The sequence below is a fragment of the Parus major genome, chromosome Z (assembly GCF_001522545.3).
Source record: "Parus major isolate Abel chromosome Z, Parus_major1.1, whole genome shotgun sequence".
In the NCBI taxonomy this organism is placed as follows: Eukaryota; Metazoa; Chordata; class Aves; order Passeriformes; family Paridae; genus Parus; species Parus major.
Window position 1 is genome coordinate 67,386,925 of NC_031799.1, and position 18,311 is coordinate 67,405,235.

The window sequence follows — 18,311 nt, forward strand, 5'->3', positions numbered from 1 at the left end:
TCAGTGTAGCACATCAAACCTTTGTCAGCCTCATCTAAAAGAAGAAAATAAGTGATTTGCCCACCAAGATTTTTTTTTAGGGAATGATGTGTTCAATCCACATGGATTTGAATTCCTGTTGAATTGTGCTTGAATGATGAGATAAAAGAGAGCTTTTGTTTTGTTATGTATTGAAATATCTGGTTCTTACATGTCTTTCTGAGATTTTTTTTTCTTCCTTTAGTGAAAATAGACTGAATGGCAGTATGTAAGTGTAATTCCAAGATCCATCTTTAAGATTTTCTATGGGTGTCTAAATAACAGTTAATATTCTTCATTCTGTTTTAGTATAATAGTAGATTTCAGTGAGGAGAGATTGTTTCTTTCCAGATTTGTCTCAAATGTGGACAAAACACCATGGGATAAAAAGTTATGCTTAGCACTGTTGAACTTTTACTGATCTTTTTCTTTTATGGAACTTCATAAACACTTAAAAATGAAAATGCATACTTTGATGTTAATTTCACCCAGTTCCATGTTACTTAACTTGATTACTTGGTTTATTCTCAAGTAACTACTTAACATTGAAATATGTAATATGTATCATGGAAAATATAATAGGATGTTCAGGTCTTAATATGTTATTTTTAGGTTGTTTTACCCTCTCTTCCTGTTACCAATCCGGTCATTCTCTATCCCTGAAGCATCAAACTTTCCCATTGGAATAAAGAAGTGTTTTGGCTGTCAGCAGCTGTGATGTTTTGATGTGGTTTTGATTAACTGAATTAATGTTTCTTCAGACAGAGAGCAAACATAAATTGTTTTTAAGACACTTTTTTCCTGTGGTTTGACCTTCTCTTTCAGGCTTTTTTCTAATGTTTGCCTTACTATAATTCATACCTAATTTCATTTCTGCTAAAATCTTACTGTAAGTCTGTTTTGAAAAACACTGATGCCCATAAAAATGTTTTTCTCCCAAAAGTTGCAGAATTGCTTCTCTCCTGCTGCATCCCAGGCCCTGTTCTTGTTTACAAATGCTTGTACAGTTGATGAGCTGCTACAGTTTATCAGCTGCAGGTCAGCTGAGCTGCTTGATTTTTTTTAAGTCTTGGTATTTCTGAGCTTTTTTTTTTTTTTTTTTTTTTTGACCAGTTTTCAAACTGGTTCACTGGTGAAGTGAAAATTTAGGGAAGTCTTCAAATTACAATGCTTCATTATTCCAGAGTATTCTTTATTCAGTGAGCTAAGCTTATTCAGATTAAGTGCTATTACTTTTGTTAATGTACAAGCTGGTTCAGTTTTTCAGGCTTTCAAGAATTATTGAAAAAAGAGAAGAAACACTGCTCACCAGAACAGTGGAAGGACATAACCAAGTATTAAAAATAAGCTGAAGGCCATTTTGTTAAACAAAAAAATTAAAATCTTTTGACACCAGCTCTTGCAAGTAATGTGTTAAAATAGCCCATCCAGCTTCATTTATGTAAAATATTGTTTTAAACAGAGTCTGCTCCTCTGGCAGTCAAATCTGTAAGACAGTGACTGGCCTTGCCTCTCTGGAGCCAAAACGGACAACTTCTCCTTAGGACATACAATTTTAACATTTTCCTACGGGTTACATGTAAATTTGTGCAGCACCTGCTGGTGCCCAGGAAAGGAATGAAAATCACACAAAGTAGTGTCTGACAAATGTCTCTGTTTTGCAAGAGTAGTGATTTTGAAATGTAATGACTTTTTCTGCTTTGTTTTGGAATACCAAAGCCACTTTCTGATGAGAGAGTAGGTTTGTTAGAGCTGCTAGTGAAAAAGGTACAACTGATTCTTCAGCTTGTGAAGAGAATTGCTCCCCAGTTTTCTGGCTGAGTTATTAAAAGTGATATTAAGCTCTGGGCTAAACACATGTGGTAAGGATATTAACTGATAAGGGTAAAGGCTGGCAACGTTTGTACAGTAGAAAGTGATGTTATGATTTTCTGGAATCAGGAAGTATTCTCCAGTGAACTTGAATTTCTCTGTGTGCTACTTTGTTCCAGCAAAGCTGGCAGTCACTTTGAGTCAGTGACACCCTTATGCAGGGTTACAGGCGCTCTCATTTTTTGGTGAAAATACTAGGAAGACTGTTGGAAAAACATGATGTTAGGAACTGAATAATCATACTGCTTAGTTACAGGTTTTGTTAGTGTTTGGGCAATGGGTGAAGCATGTGGTAGGAATTTTGGGGTAGTTTTTTAGTGGAGAAAAGGGAACTGGTTTCTGAAGGAATGCAGGAGCTTCACTGTGGAATACTTTGTGCTGTCCAGATCTGGAGGAAGGTGAAAGTGTCTGAGATTGTGTCCCAGAAGCCGTTCTGGGCGATCCTCTGCTAGCACTGCTTCTGATTGTGCACCAAGGGGAGCAGTGGGACAGTTGCATTGCAGAGGGAGCACCACTGAGCCTTGGCTGCCACATCCACCTTGGGCTGGGTTGCACTCTGCCTTGATATGGCCACCAGTGTCTGGTGACAGTGGTGACACCAGTTGTGGTGAGCCTGATGGCTCAATCAGAAATGATTTCAATCAGAAATCAGAAATATCTAGCCTTTACCCCAGTAAGTCATGCATAGCTGCTCCTTTCTGAACCAGTGATGACCATGGGAATCACAAATGCAGTCTGGTTGGGTTTTTTTTGGGCATAAAGGCTCCAGGTGTCAGGCAGTCTGGTTGATGTTAGTTATTTGCATGATAGTTCTCTGCCCTTTTTCCCCCACTCATTCATTCTTACATTTTTTAATGTATGGTAAGAGATAATAGGCTGAGAGAGGATAAAGTCAGCAAGCTGAACTAGTCCAGTGTCTCTTTTACGAGGCATGCTTTGGTTTTTGGGACTCTGGACAGATTGGATACAACAGTCTCTTCTGGATTAAAAAGCTTTGTTAAAACACTCCACAAAGTACGTGTACTGGGAATGCAGAGCATGTTCCTTTGCAGAACTGGGACATTGGAGTCATAGGACATGCAATAAAATAAAAGACAAAAGCTTATTATATTACTTTTTTAATAGTGGAATGGACACACATGTGAAATGTTCTGGATATGTGATACTGAGAAAAAAACAAGGCAAACATCTTAAAATAGCAGTCCAAAGTAACAGTCTCAGAGTGTACACCAGTCTGAGTTTACAGGGCTGTGCTAATCAGTGATGCTGAGTAACAAGGTGATTAGAATGTGGCATGTTGATGTTGCTGCTGTAGAAAAACACATCAAGCCAATATTTGTGCCAGATGGAAAAAACATGGTTTCAGTAAAAAACTCACAAATCTTCTGAAATAATTTAATGAATAATGTATTAAGAATACAAAATGGAGACTGTAGGACAACTGTAAGTATCAAGTGTGATATTTCTGTTACATTTTGAATCTCATTTGGTTAGACCAGTAACTGCTTCCACTTAAGTTTGCTATTTGCACAATTACTTTCATTTATGCAGGTTTGTGCATCTCTATTAAGTGTAGTTCAGTGTATAGGGGCAGAGGTTTCAAATATTTTCATCCTTGTGTTTTTTGATTAAGCATTACTTCCTGCTACATAAATAAGGAAATAATGATTATATGAAACAATAAGTTACTCAGTTCATTACAGGTTTTATAAAAGGTTGAAATGCATTAATAAAATTTAGCATCTGCTTTTGTAGCTAATTTTGGTGTTAGATGTTGAAGTATGAAATAGTTGCTCATATATCAGTAAACACTGCAAGTTGGAACAGAGCCAGTGTAGCTTTGGGAGGTTCATACTGAATTTTAACACAACATACTCTTTAGAAAAAATTACAGTTTTTGTGTAAATACATTAATTACAGGTGTTTACTGTATCCTTATTCCTAGTTCATTCCTAATTCAATATGGAAAACATGTTGAAGTGCTCTTATGTAACCTAGTGGACCTGAAATATGTACTAAAGGAAAAATACACTGATTCTAAGTATTTCATATCGTAATTTCATTTTATGCAGCAGCATAAAAAATATTGCACCAGTTTTCTCTAGGCTTGTGTCCACTGACAACATTGTGATTTAGAGGAACCTAGGAATATAAAGTGTACACCTACCACATTATACCACATTGCTCCTGCTGAAAGAATGTTTTCCCTGCTACTCAGGTGATTTAATACTTCAGAATTGATGTGACTTCTGTGGTACATACTGAAGTTTCACAGCAGCATAAGCTCACATCTGTGATAAATAAGGAAGGTGTTAAGCTTTCATTAAATCAAATTATTGTCCTATTATTACTTGTAATAGCCAGTTGGTCAGAAGTACTCATTAGGTGGCTGGTGCATTCATTCTGAGATGCCTTTAAAATTGTTATTGTACAACTACATTTCCTAGTGGCATGTGTTGCCTGTAGTTGTTGCTGTATTGAGGGAAACTCATAGTAGGATGTTTCTTAAGCTTAGTTTTGACTGAAACTCTCATATTGTTAAGACAAAGACAAGTAACACTGGCTGAACTGGTCTGTCTTTTACAGAGGTCAGCAGGCTGCAGAGATTTAAAATTAGTGCTCTACTGTAAGTGTTTCAACAGATATGTACTACCAGTGCTTTTGCTTGGAAGGGTTTGTTGTTTCTTCTGTGTAAAATAAAGCTTCTAGAGCTAGAAACCCCAGGGAGTGCAAAGAGATCATGGTGACTTCGTGTGGAGAGTGGGACCAGTTTGGATGTACTCTTTCCTCTTAACACAGACATACAGCCCTAGGATGTGCTCTCCTCACAGGCCAGCAGGCACAGGCCAGAGAATTGGCTAGAGGTGCTTAATAGCTCACCCTGACAATATCTGACAGCAGTTCAAAAGATAGAACATTCATTTTTGCTCTATTTGTGCTATGTTACTTACTTAAGGTTAGGCCAATAGCTTCGGTGAACCAGTTCTTAACTCAGGATTTTAGGTGTGGTATTCTGTAAATTTGAACTCTTTAAATATACACAAATAGTTTTGCGGTTTTTTCTTCCCATTAGAAGACTATTTGTTGTTTGCAGTCATTAGTTTGTTAAGTAATATTTGGGAGAAACTTCTTCTCAGAAACTGGTTGAATAGAGATCGAGTAGGTGATTTTATTTGTTTAAGAAGCACATTCATGTAACAATATTGCAAGACATAAAGGGAAAGAGACCTTTGAGATTGAACATGAAGATCCTATCTTGTTCCTTTCTGTCTTTGTGATTTTGTACTTGTAAAACCTGTGTTGAGACCATTGTGCTTCCATCTCTTGATTTGCAGAGTGATGTTAAGGCTGGTTACTCACTAAATTTCTGAGTGTGCTTCCAGAGACAGAACTAACAGTCAAAGCTATTCTAGTTTAGTGGCAGCAGTTTGCATAAAAATTGCTTTGTAGATAAGAATATTTAAAAGCCTAAATTGGGAGTGGAGTGGCTGGAGAGCGGCCCTGCAGGCAGGGACCTGGGGTGCTGGTGAACGACAGGCTCCACATCTGTCAGCAGGGTGACAAGTGTCATTCTGGGGTACATCAAACACAGCACAACCAGGCAGACAACAGAGGGATCATCCTCTGCATTTAGTGTTGATGAGGCCTTGCCTGGAGCACTGAGAGCAGTTCTGGGCCTCACACTTTAGGAAGGCACTGGGATGCACCCAGAGGAGCTGGTGGAAGGGCTGGAAGGGCTGTCCTGTGACAGATGAGGGGCAGATGAGGAGTCTGGGTTTGTTCATTTTGGAGAAAAGGAGGCTGAGGGGTGACCTCACTGCTCTCTGCAGCTTCCTGGGGAGGGGAAGTGGAGAGGGAGATGCTGATCTCTTCTCCCTGGTACCTGGTGACAGGACACATGGGAAGGGCTCACAGCTGTGCCAGAGGATGTTCAGACTTGACATTAGGAGATATTTCTTTATTGAGAGAGTGTTTGAACACTAGAACAGGCCTCCCAGAGAGGTGGTTGATGCCCTGAGTATTTCAGTGTTGAGCTAGCATTTGGACAATGCCCTCCAAAATATGCTTTAGTTTTTTGCTAGCCCAGAATTGATCAGACAGTTTAACTTCATGATTCTTGTAGGTCCCTTCCAACTGGAATCTTCTAGTCTAGCCTAGCCTTAGGAAAGTGAAGCTGGGCTCAATATGGGAGTCCAAATGCTTCAAAAGTCATGTTACTGGTGGTTTTTTTGGGATCAATAGGAACTATCATAGAGGAAGTAATTTTCATAATCAGCTAGGGTATTTAGATGTCTCTAGCATTACAGTATGAAATATAGAATTTAAGGAGATAATTTGGGTCTGGAAGGTCCTGAAATCAGTTAAACAGATAATACAGAGTAATCAATTACTGAGCAAGTTCTACAACCTGTGTCTTTCTTATTGCACAATGAAAACTTGAGAAATTGAACAAATTATGAGGAAACAGAACTGGAGAAGTTAGAAGCTTGCCTCCAAAGGCAGGGTGCAATGATTTTTTTCTCAAGAACTCACTCTAAGTTGGTAATGTACTCTTCAGTATTGGGAATCAATTAACATTAATATACATAATTACATTGGTTTGAGGTATAAAAGTAGTCCTTTTTTTCCATCATATTTAGGCTTTCAAATTATTTCCTGTAATTTAAGTGCACAGTCCTTACTATAATTCATTTGAGATAAAGACCATGTTGCAGTCCCACTAGTATTTGCTTCAGTTTCAGTCTGTGGAGCAGCTGAGTAAAGCTTTATGATTCTCTAATGTAAAAATACTTCATTGTTTTAAAAAAATGTGTTGGTAGAAGAAGAGCTATTTGAAAGCTATGTCCATCTCGTTCACAAGTGTAAAGAATGTGTTCAGTGTGTTCAGTACCATAATGTAAGCAAATAATGTAATGGAGTGTTCTTTTCCAGGCACAGTTAAGTAATGCTCTGTGAAAATGTGTATCTCCAAAGTTGAAATAAATAAGGAAGTGACTATATTGGAGTTTTGTTATTGACAAACAACTGCAAAGACAACAAAATACTCAGAAATTTTCTCTGTTGTTGAAAATGCTGAAAAAATATGTAAATGGAAAGATAAAAGCAGTTCTAGAAAATAACTGAAAAACTGCAGTCATAAACAATGGTAAATGTGTTGTAGATCACTATATGCATTGACAGCTTTATAGTTTAGTGCTGATATTTACAAAACTACAGGTTTCTAAATCAAGCTGAAAAAGAAAAGTTTCTTCTGTCTTTAAAATTATTATATGCTCAAGATTGGCATACTTCCTCAGGGGAGGATTGTTGCTTCCTGGGGGGGGGGGAAAAAAAAAAAGGCAAAACCTCTGATTCTCCCTTCTATTTCCATTTAATTTTTTTCTGAAATCAAATACTGTGATACTTAGTGAGATTTTAATGCAGAAAATTGCAACAGCTCTGAAGCCAAGCTGCTTAGCTTTCTGTGGGAGCTTGCCTGTTCCCTCCTTAATCCTAACCCATAAGGTCACTCCTCTGTCGCTCCTCATCCATCCTGAGGCAGTGCTCCATGCTCTCCAGGTAGTCTCTTGTGTAAAGGGCAACTCCCTGTCCTTGGCTTCCTGGACTGCTTTTCCCCAGGAGTCGGAGCTCTCCATTGCATAGCTCAAATCCTGCTTCTGTGATCCCGATATCCTCGCCTTACATCTGCACACAGACACCCAACTCACTATGTATATTCCCCACTCTACATGCAGTAATACACAGGCATGTCATCCCAGCATGCTGAGGTCCTGCAAAGGATTTGTGGGACTTTTATCACATTGGTGTTTTGTAGGAGCCTTCTTGCCTATCTGTGCACAGCACCTGCTGTTTTGTTTTCTTTGTGATTGATCTCTTCCAATTTTACCATGCCCCTTCCTTAGCAGTCTCCTTCATTGCTCCCTCAGGACTGTGGGACTACACCATCCTGTGTAGTTCCTAGTTTAAAGCCCTTCTGATGAAGTCAGTCATCTTACTGGCAAAAATACTTCTATTCTGCTTAGGAAGGGACTTCCTATCTTTCAAGCAGATGGTGGGCTGCGAAAAAGGATCCCATGGTTGTAGAATCCAGACCCCTGTGGCCAACACTGGTTCTGCTGCTACTTATCAGTTTGTATTGTCAGTGTTCTCCTTGTACCATTTCCCTTCACTGGCAGGATTAAGGATGACACAGCCTGGTCCCTTGTGCTTTTCATGTCTGCCCCCAGAGCTCTGTAGCCCCTTTTGGTACTGTCCAGGTTTCCCCTGGCAGTGTCATTGGTGCCCGCATTTCTTGTGACATTGTCTCTGCTGTTTATCCTTGTACTTACCTATATACAGAAATTTGGATGGATTTGCTTTTTGCAGTCCCTGAACTAAAAGGGACATTTATAGGAGTTTCTGGCATACATTCTGATCCTCAGTTTCTGTGGATTGTTAGCCATAGTTTTATTAATGTATTTAGTTAGTTAGTTAGTTAGTTATGTATTTATGTATTTATTTATTTATTCCTTCTTGTTACTCATGTAGATACTCAGCTTGTCCTTCTGTTTTTCATTTTGTCTGTTTCCACAGCATATGCTGTTTTCTAGAGTATTTAAGGTTTCTCACTGTGTTTCTGTTGGAGGGATGTAACAATATATTATGACATCAGATGTGCCATTGGCTCCTTTTGAAACTAAATTCAGTTTATTGTCAAAAGCTGGGCTTGTGTAATATTTTGTCATTGGTGTATCTGCATGGGATGACATTCACTGTGCGCTGAAGCCAAAGGTCACGTTTCAATACCAGGAGCTATAAATCTAGGAATTTAGTTTGTCTGTTGTGAACTAAGTCTTTATAATGATCTCTGTTGTCTCTTTTGTGAACACTTTGTCATCACTTTGGTATGGCTGAAGGTCTAGCTGGAAGGAGTTTAAGAGGGCAAAAACCTGAGCTCATTGGCATGATTATTTCTTTTAAAGCCAAAATATGTGTGAAAACTTTCTCTATTTGCAATATTTTTTTCCTTAAGGTCAGCTTCCCTGAGGAATTTGGCCTGTACATTGATGCTGATTTAAAAAAAGATGAAGTGAACATTGTAAGCTGAAATTTTTCTCAGTTTATTGTCCCATCCAGTATTTTTTCTTCCATTCTAGGTCTAATAAGTGTCTAATAATTATGATTGCAAGAACTTTGGATTATCAGATCTGCCTTTTAATTGAAAATAGACTAAAACATTCTTTTCCTGGATGGATGTATTGTACTGTAGGCAGTAAAATCTTAGATGAGTTTCTATTAGAAATTGAAATATTAGACTCCAAAATTATTCAAAAAGAATGCCAGCCTTTTCTTTGTAAATGTAAAACATTCATAGCTGAATTTTGCAAGCTTCACAGTGCAGTTTATGGTGTGACATATTGAACACACAGTCAGTTTCTATTAACATTAAACAGTTTTGTCAACAGCTGATGGCAGTAGAATTATAATTAGATCTATTTATAAAATTCATTAATGAGATAAAGAAAATTGGATGTTTTCCTCTGTGCTAATTGACATGTAGAACTGTGTATGCTGCCTCACTGCATTTTGCTACTTTAAAAAATAAATTGCAGTGTGAAAATAATACTGCAACTGTGTTCCCTGAATATATCCTTTTCGCTTTCATTCCAAACTCTCTTCAGTAATCTTGCAGTACTTCCCCATGTTCCACATGCCTCTCCTTCTCCAGAAAGACCTTATAGTATTTGTTTTACTCTAAAGATGATCAGATTGACTCTGAAGCCTACTGTATTTAGAAAAAAGTCTCTATGATACTTCTGTATGATACTCTGAAATTAGCTGGGATTTTCTGCTCAGGAGTAATGTGTATACAGGAGGAATTTAGTCCCTAAGGCAGATGCAGAAATGGGATTTTACACCATCCTGTTACGTTGTTGTGCTGGTGTCAGATATGCATGTTTGAGGATTTAATTTCTGGGATACTATTCTGATATGCTGGATTATTTTTTCCCCTTATAAATGGTTCTATACTTCATTTAGAAATAAATAGTATAGGTTTTGGGGGGAGAAATTTAAAAAATTGGTCTCCTAATGAAACATCAGTTTAGATGGCTTGCCAGAGACAAAACCTCCTGTGTCTGGCTAAAGTTTAAGATAGACTTGTGAATGCTATCTTTCCAAAACAGCTCTACAGAAATTTTTAAAGTAGATTGTTTCATTCATACCTACATGAAAAATTCTTCTCTGGTGACAGCTCTGGAGACATGTTTTGTCTTTGTTGTACAGAGTAACTCAGATTAATTGTAGTGTAAGAAATCTCTACCTTCTATGTACAGAAGTAGGTCAATAGTTGGATTGTTTTCAACTAAATGAAAGACGTAATATCCTTTTAAAGTGATTTTTATTAATCTGTGTTTGAAGTGTAGCTGACAGTGGCATGTAGCCATTTGAGAGTACAGACTGATAAAAAGGTGCTTCAGCTTCATGATTATTTGTTACCTAGGGAGTTCCTGAGTCAGAAGTACTAGTTCTTAGTAGCTCTTCAGGATTTTTTTTTTTGCTAGACTTGTCCATTCACTGTTAAACCACATAAGTTTTTTTTTTGCTTGTAACTTTTACCAAAAGAATACATAGGTTAGCTGTGTGATAGATTATATGTTATAGGTTAGTGTGCTCATTGAAGAAGGTCTTTGTTTTTCCTCTTTCCATATAATGCTGTACGGTTTTTACATTGAAAGAGGTTGTGCAGCTCTGTTAACTGTGTCTCTTAACATGTTCCTCCTCAGACTCCTAGTGCTTCAGGACCCTTCACTGTATTCATTCTTTCTGTATTTGTTTTGTTTCCTACCTTTTTGATGTTAATGCCCTTCTCTAACCCTTTTGCATGTCAAATATATTGTCCTTGAGGTCAACAAATTGCATACTTTTAAGTGGATTTAATCAGTGGCATTAACAATCCAGTCTACTCCTTTGCTAAATGACACTGTGTTCAGCAGCTGCTGAACACTAAGTTTGTATTTCCCTCAGTCTTGCTGTACTGACCCCAAGATCTCATTTCTGTGTACATTTGCAAACCGGCGAAGTTTTTTACCCATGTGCATCTCTCTCAATATTCACTCTATAATTTACCATTGTTCTAATCTGCATCTCTCAAGGTATCTCTGTTGGTTTGGCACAGCCTGGTTTTTGGTAGCAGCAGGGCCACAGAGGCGGTGCCTGTGAGAAGCTGCCAGAAGCTTCCACCGTGTCCGGCAGAGGCAATCCCTGATGGCTCTGAAGGTGGACATGCTGCTGGCCAAAGCTGGGCCCATTTCAGATGATGGCTAACCTCTGTGATAACTTATTTAAGAAGAAAATCAAGCCCAAGTGGGGCGCAGTGTTAATTCCAGCTAAGGAGGAGGAACATGAGGGGGAAACAAGGTGGAGACACCGCGGTCAGTGGGGAAGCAGGGGCAGGAGGTGCTCCAGGCGCTGGAGCCGAGGTTCCCCTGCAGGCCGTGCTGATGACCATGGTGAAGCAGCCGTGCCCCGCAGCCCATGGGGATCCCCGGGGAACGCAGAGATCCACCCGCAGCCCCTGGGGGAGGTGCCCTGGGAGCGGTGGGTGCCTGGAGGAGGCCGTGATCCAGTGGGAGACCCGGAGGAGAGCGAGGGTCCTGCTTCCAGGCCGGAGCAGCCTGTCCTTGGAGGATGCAGCCCGTGGAAGAGAGAGCCCCGCTGCAGCAGTTTGGGGAGCGCTGTGCGCCCGTGGGGGCAGCTCCCGCTGCAGCAGCTGCGCTTTGGCTGCTGCTCTGAGAGCGGCCCCACGCCAGTGAAGTTCCCGGAGAGCTGTTTCCTCTGGGAGGGACCCCTCGGCCTCACAGGGGAAGGATTCCTCTCCCGGAGCGGCGGAAGAAAATCTCGGTGATGAGCTGACCAAACCACCGTGCCCGGTCTCCCCGCACTGTCCATGGGGAGGAGGGAGGGGCTGGGAGGAAATAGTGTTCTAAGGGTTTATTTTACATCTCATTATCCTCCTCTGATTCTGTGAATAATAAATTCACTTTGTACTTCTAAGTTGAGCTTATTTTGCCCTTGGAGTATTTTCTCCCCCTCCTTAACTCATGGAGCCTTCATTACATTTTTCTCTCTCTGCTCAGCTGTGGCAGGGGAGGGTGAACGAGTTCTTGGGTGCCATGCATTTGGCCAGTGTCAAACCACAACAGTTTATTTTCCAATTCTTCACATTTGATTTCCCTGTTTGCTACTTTGAGACAGCATCTTCATCATCATTGTCTTCATCACCTCATCTATCAGAGTCCAGCTGATATTCCTGGGACTCTCCATTGAGTGCCAGTTTTGTCCTGTATGAACTAATCATCATATTTCAGCTTAAACTTTCTCAAGTACTTTTGAGGTTTCAAAGCTAAACACCATTCAGTCCTCACAATTTGTTCTCATTTCATTTATTGTCAACAACCTCTTCTTCTGACACCTCAGAAAAGAGATTCATTGACTCTTTCACGAAGTAGTATTTCATCCTGGAAGTCTCTGAAGGTCTAAGGTAGTGATCACAGAAGGGGAAAAAAAAATTCTCTTGTACCAGCTCCTTTTATATGGTGACTGTTGTTTACTTTTTCTGATAAGCTTGCTGACTCCAATGTATATGAAAGAGGATTTGTTACTGGTCTTCCCTCAGCATTTTTTTAGCATGCCTTTAATGTGGCTCTGTTTTGATTTATTTGAGTTCACAGTCCCTTGTGTATTCCTTATATGACACAGCTTCTTCAAGGTCTGCTTTCAAGCAGCTATTTTGCCACTTAGCTATGAATGCTTGCATTTTCTTTTTTCTCAACTGCTTTGTGAAGGGTAGTAGATGTTTTTTTCCTTACATAAATTATTTTAAGTTTATAAGAAATGCAGTGATTGGAATGAGATTGCTTCAGGTAGCATATGGAGGTAGTTTTGACTGCACTTGATATTTGCAGATATGAGATTAATTTAAAATTATCTTAGTTCCTGAAAAAGTAATGAGATACTTGGTAAATATCAAGAAGAGAGAAGGAAGTCATTAAAAGCTTATGTGTTTGTTCTGATTATGGCTGAAATAGAGTTGGTTTTCTTCACAGTAGCTGTTATGGGGCTGTGTTTTGGATTTGTGGTGGAAACAGTGTTGATAACATATCCCAACATAGCTGTGCAGTTATTGTGATAAGGAATGGAGTAGGTGGTCTTTTCAAGTACCTTGTAGCTCTGCAGTTCAATCTCAGCTGGTCCTGTCAGCTTGAACTTGAGGACTTCCAGTATCAGTGGTGCAAAGCTGAAGCTGTAGAGTCAAACCTCCTGATTAGGATATTAATATGATAGGGAAATGTTAAGGTGTAGGAGAGAAGCCACCCATTTTGAACAGGAGTAACAGTGTGAGGGCTTAGGTGCTCATATGACTACATCATTACTTTATTAGGATTGTATGTAGCAATAGGAATACTTGAATACAAAAAAATAATATATTTTAGTGAATCTAGTGTAGTAGGACATCTCTTTCTCTTCTAAAAATACATAAAACTGCTAATAAAACTTTGAGGTAGTAATGTGTATGAGATTTCTTTCTTGTTGATAGTTATTTTTATACTTGTTGTTTTCATATACTTTTAGATAAGAAATTCTCACATTTCTGCTCAAAGAAAATAGCATTTTTATTACATAGTTTATTAATTAGAAAACCTAGACATTTGACTATACTAATTATCTGAAAGTGGTTGGATTTTACCTTCCTCAGAGAAGTACCTTAAAAATAACTGTAGAAAAAGCGGCAAACTTGTCATTTATCTACCAGGTGTGTCATCTATAGGTCTGTATACTTTTAAATCACCATGTGCATTTTTGTTTTGTTTTCTCTCAGGAAAGGAGACAGAGAAAGCCAAAGATCGGTGTGAAAAAGCTACTATGAAACTTCATATGTTGCACAACCAGTATGTGTTGGCACTGAAAGGAGCACAATTACATCAGCACCAATATTATGATACTACACTTCCTCTGTTACTTGATTCACTACAGAAGATGCAAGAAGAAATGATTAAAGCCCTGTAAGATGTATTCTTACATATTTCTAACTAGTACAATTTTCTATGTGTAGTATTCTAATTAATTTATAGAAGTAGTTGAAAATAAGAAACTGTGATTAGTTATTTACATATCAGGGGATAACAGTTGAAAAAAGTCTATCTAAATAATGCAGATGGTAGTTCTGAGTGTTTACTTAAGCCTATCAACAAGACACCATCTTAAATATACTTACAGATTGACCACAGTGTTTATATTTGATGTTTCCTTCAATTTGTAGACTACAGCAAGTTTGTTGCCTCTCAGGTAGTCATTATTATGAAATTTCACCAGCAAGAAATATGGTTTAAAATGCCATGAAGTGTCTTGAAAGTGACTGTGGAGGAGGGCCAAGCCACTTGCAAAGTTAATGATATGGGTGAGAAGTTTAACAGGATTATGTTAACTTGATCTCACTGTAAGGAGTCTTCCCTTAAAAATACTACTCTTTCCTGAAAGACCATTTTTACATCGTTACAGAGTATGTGCAAAGTGATGATATCTGAGAACAGATATTGAGGACTTCTAGCGCTCTTTTCTGGTGTGTAACCACCATTCTGCCTCTTTGTCTTAGCTTAAAAAGGAAGGGTCGTTACCTTTTTTGTAAGTGTTCTTCATTTAGGTGTGAAACATTTTACTTTAATTCATTTTCTTGCCTATTCTGAAGTCCGGGTTTGTCTTGATTTCAGTGCACAGGATGTGAGGGAGAGCTGAAGATTCCACATTTTACATGGTGCAGGCATCATTAGGTTCCCTATGCAGTATCATTTTAATTTTTTTCATTCAGGTGCTGGTATTGAAATGAACATTTGTAGTGCTCCCTGTACAGTCCTTTTAATTTTGTTTGTAAGGTCACAGGAAAAGGCTACAGTTAAATGTGTGTGCTCTAATTAAGGTGATTCTTTTAGAATCACGAGATACAATAATTAACTGAAGAAATTTATGATGGAACAAGAACTTATTGAAAGATGAGTATCTTTGCTCTGCCTGGAGATTTTACACAACCTGTGAAAACTATTTCTGGCACTACACAGACATTTTTGTGAGTTCTGAATGTATTGTAAAATAACTATATTATAATAAATATAACACATAGAGAGATGCTGATTTCAGTTATAGTGCTTAGTGTGACAACTTCTGTGAAACAAAACTTCTTCAATAACCCTAATTCTGTGGGTCAATTAGTTTTTTAAACTTGATTAAGTGTAGATTAATATTGCTAATTTTTTTTCTTTTTTTTTTTTTGGTCATTGTAATTGATATAGATTATCTTTCTCTTGGATATGGCATTGCTGTAGTTGATGGTTAGCTATTTTTTCATCACAATCCATGAATTATTTTCTGGAACATATTCACATGTGATATTCTCAGAAAAGACAAGATTTAATGCCTTCTCTTGTCTGTTTTCTGCTCAGAACAAATGCACTGAAGAAATCCTATTGCACCATTCTTTTTTACGGAGAAAACATAACTTGAGAACTTATCCAGGAAAAATGTATTTATACTTTTTTCTCTGCATATTTGGCTCGCCAGAATTCATCAGTGTTCTTTGAACAGCCACCATGCCTCAGATCCTGGCAAGCTAGCAAATTTATCAGAGATAAAAATGAAATAGGAAATAATTATGAAGATACATTATGAAGGAAAACTAAAAATTAAGGAGAATAGAAGGGTGTTCCGAGTATGTGTCACTAGATGCTATTAAGATTAGTGTCACAGTACTGCCTCTTCCTCTGCCATTAACTTTTCATTTGGTTTTTCCCACTCTTGGAAGCAGGTAAAGACAAGCTTGGGTGGCTTGTGCTTTCTCACTGCAACTTCTTGGTTAATTTTCTCTCCTCTTGTAAATGTATGCCTATTTGTGATTTATCCCTATTTTTGTCTGAATGACAAATAATATGCATAAAGAAAGGTTAAAGCAATACGGAAAACTGATGTTAAAAAGAAATGCATACATTTCTGTAAATTGTTTTGCCTTATGCCAGAATATATCTTGTCATAAGACATGAAAATCTTCAGTGTAGGTTATAGTAAGTGTGTCAAGTCCTTTGTGAAGACAAGCATCATCACTGAATGCTATACATACCCTTTCCTTGTAATCTCTCCAGGTTTTAGTTTAGTTATGCTATATGTTGGTGCACTGAAATCAACAGATGGAGCTTAAGACACTATAGCCAGCCTAAGTCTGTAGAGGGAAGGCCTCAGATGATGCATTGTTTCTTTGAATAATATATTCTTATTTTTCCCTTTTTAGCCTGTTGTAACAAGAGTTTGTAGAAACAGCAAATTGAAAATTTGAAGCATCTTCAATGCCATCTATGCCTTCAGTGCCATGTTATACACTAGAATTTTTTTTCCTCTCTAGAAAAGGGATCTTGGATGAGTATAGTGAGATCACCAGTCTTGTAACAGAAGAGATTGTGAATGTCCACAAAGAGATCCAGACCTCGGTGGAACAGATAGACCCTAACTCTGAGTATAATGACTTCATAGATACTCACAGGTAAGCATTTTCATCTCATGTTTCTTCTTGAGAAAACCTTGCATTAAACTACAACTGCTTAAGTGTTCAGAGAAATTTGCTTCTGTTTGGTTCCTTTTCTATTATTATGTGTAAAACTTCATCCTGATTTGAAAATTGTTCTATTTTGCACATACAGAAAGCTGGCCAAACAGTCTGTTTGGCTGGCTCTAGAAAAACAAATTTCCAGTTACATGAGAAGAGCCATAACTTTGGCACTGACAGCAGACTACACATTACAGTCTAGACTCAATGTGAGCCAATTTACTGTTTACTTGGATGCAATTTGCATTCTGGGCTAAACTTGTTCTACTTTAAAGTCAACTCTAGGTTGACTTTGTACTCTGCAGTTATTGCACGTTGAGACTTCAGAGCAGATAATGCAAGAAAGTTCTTACTTAAAAAGTATATTTCCCATTTATGGAACTGTTACTCTGTTTTAGTGTATAAAGAAATGTCTCTAAGACTTCTTGCATTATCTTGTTATGTGTGAACTGATGGTCGTCACATTCAGGTTTCTGATGGAAGCAGGTAAGAGTCACCCATTCACACAGGTAGTCTTTGAGAACCTTTATTGGGCTGTGAACTTGATTCAAAGAATTGTAGTGCATTATATTATCTTGTGAGATTTTAGAACTATGTTTTTTTCTGCAGGAAAAAGAATATGTATCCAACTGGTATCTATCCTTTTATTTAATATATAATTTTAACTATAATCTAGCTAATAAAATACTTCAAAATCTAATGTTTTGCTCTACGATCTACTCAAAGATACATGTTGATTTTGAAATTATAACAATTGCTTACTAAATTAGGTCATCAGAAGTTGTTGAACAAGAAATAGAGTTTGATACATCTTTACTAGAAGAAAATGAAAACCTTCAAGCTAATGAGATTATGTGGAATAATTTAACAGCAGAAAGTCTGCAAGTCATGTAAGTCTCTTTATAAATCTTTTATCCTTTGGAAATGCTATTCTGTGTTGCACCCGTGCTCACTCAGATCCTTATGTGGCTGTGTGTCCACTTTTAAGGTCTAATTTCTAAGTGTAGTGTTTCGAGGCTACAGACTCTTCCCCAGGCTGGTTGTACTGTTCTTTGCACAAAATCTGTCTCCTTAGTCTACTCAAAAACTTGCCATTATTTTTAATGTGTATTATTCTCTGTGCCAGTTAATAAAATATGCCATGAGTCCCCCTTGGGAATGTGCTGGTTCATTTTCCTAAAAATGTTTCCACATTCACTATCCTAGGAAAAGCAGCTAAATACTTTGATGAAATCACTGAGTAGAGTTACGTAGTCAGTGATTTAAATCACCGTAGAAAATTTTCATAAATAAATTTACTTCTCTTGTTTTTTAAGTGTTTACTTTTGTTTTCTGAAGGAGATTGTTATTCATTATTGTAACCTTTAGAATACATTAACTTAGTAATTCATATGTAGCTGTTCTATAGCATCTCACAGAGCTTTTAGCTATTCAGGGTGACAAACTACCTCTCTATGTGTTTTGTTAATATATTGCCTAGTTAAATATTTTCAATATTTTTGCCAAGTTCACCTTTAATCATTTGTTACGGGGAATGAATTGAATGCTGAGATTATTATGTTTGTACATTATGAGCCTCAACTTTTGACATAAAATGGTCCTGTGTGGTCACTTGTGAGATTGCAACTGGTAATCATGCATTAAAAATGGAAATTTCAGAATTTCATTGGTTGGTGATGCTTTTGCTGTGTCTAGTGTATTTCAATTCATGTTTGACTTATTTGAAGTATTCCTTGGAAAGTATAACTGATGCAAATAAGATATCAATGATATATTGTACGAATTTTTACATTTG

At 37.8% G+C, this 18,311-nt stretch overlaps 1 protein-coding gene across 7 annotated transcripts in view; it reads left to right on the forward strand.

The window, feature by feature from the left end:
- The window catches only part of FER (FER tyrosine kinase), a 154,356-nt gene that overhangs the window by 22,182 nt on the left and 113,863 nt on the right, over nucleotides 1-18,311 (forward strand). For 5 of the 7 annotated variants that reach the window (XR_001525417.3, XM_015652887.3, XM_033511340.1 and 2 more), the window contains 3 exons: nucleotides 13,751-13,934; nucleotides 16,316-16,453; nucleotides 17,287-17,406. Coding sequence is in view for 6 of the 7 variants with exons in the window: in XM_015652887.3 (XP_015508373.1) it covers nucleotides 13,751-13,934; nucleotides 16,316-16,453; nucleotides 17,287-17,406 (442 nt within the window). In the remaining variant the exon portion in view is untranslated. The other 2 variants (XM_015652889.3, XM_033511341.1) reach the window with 2 other exon arrangements.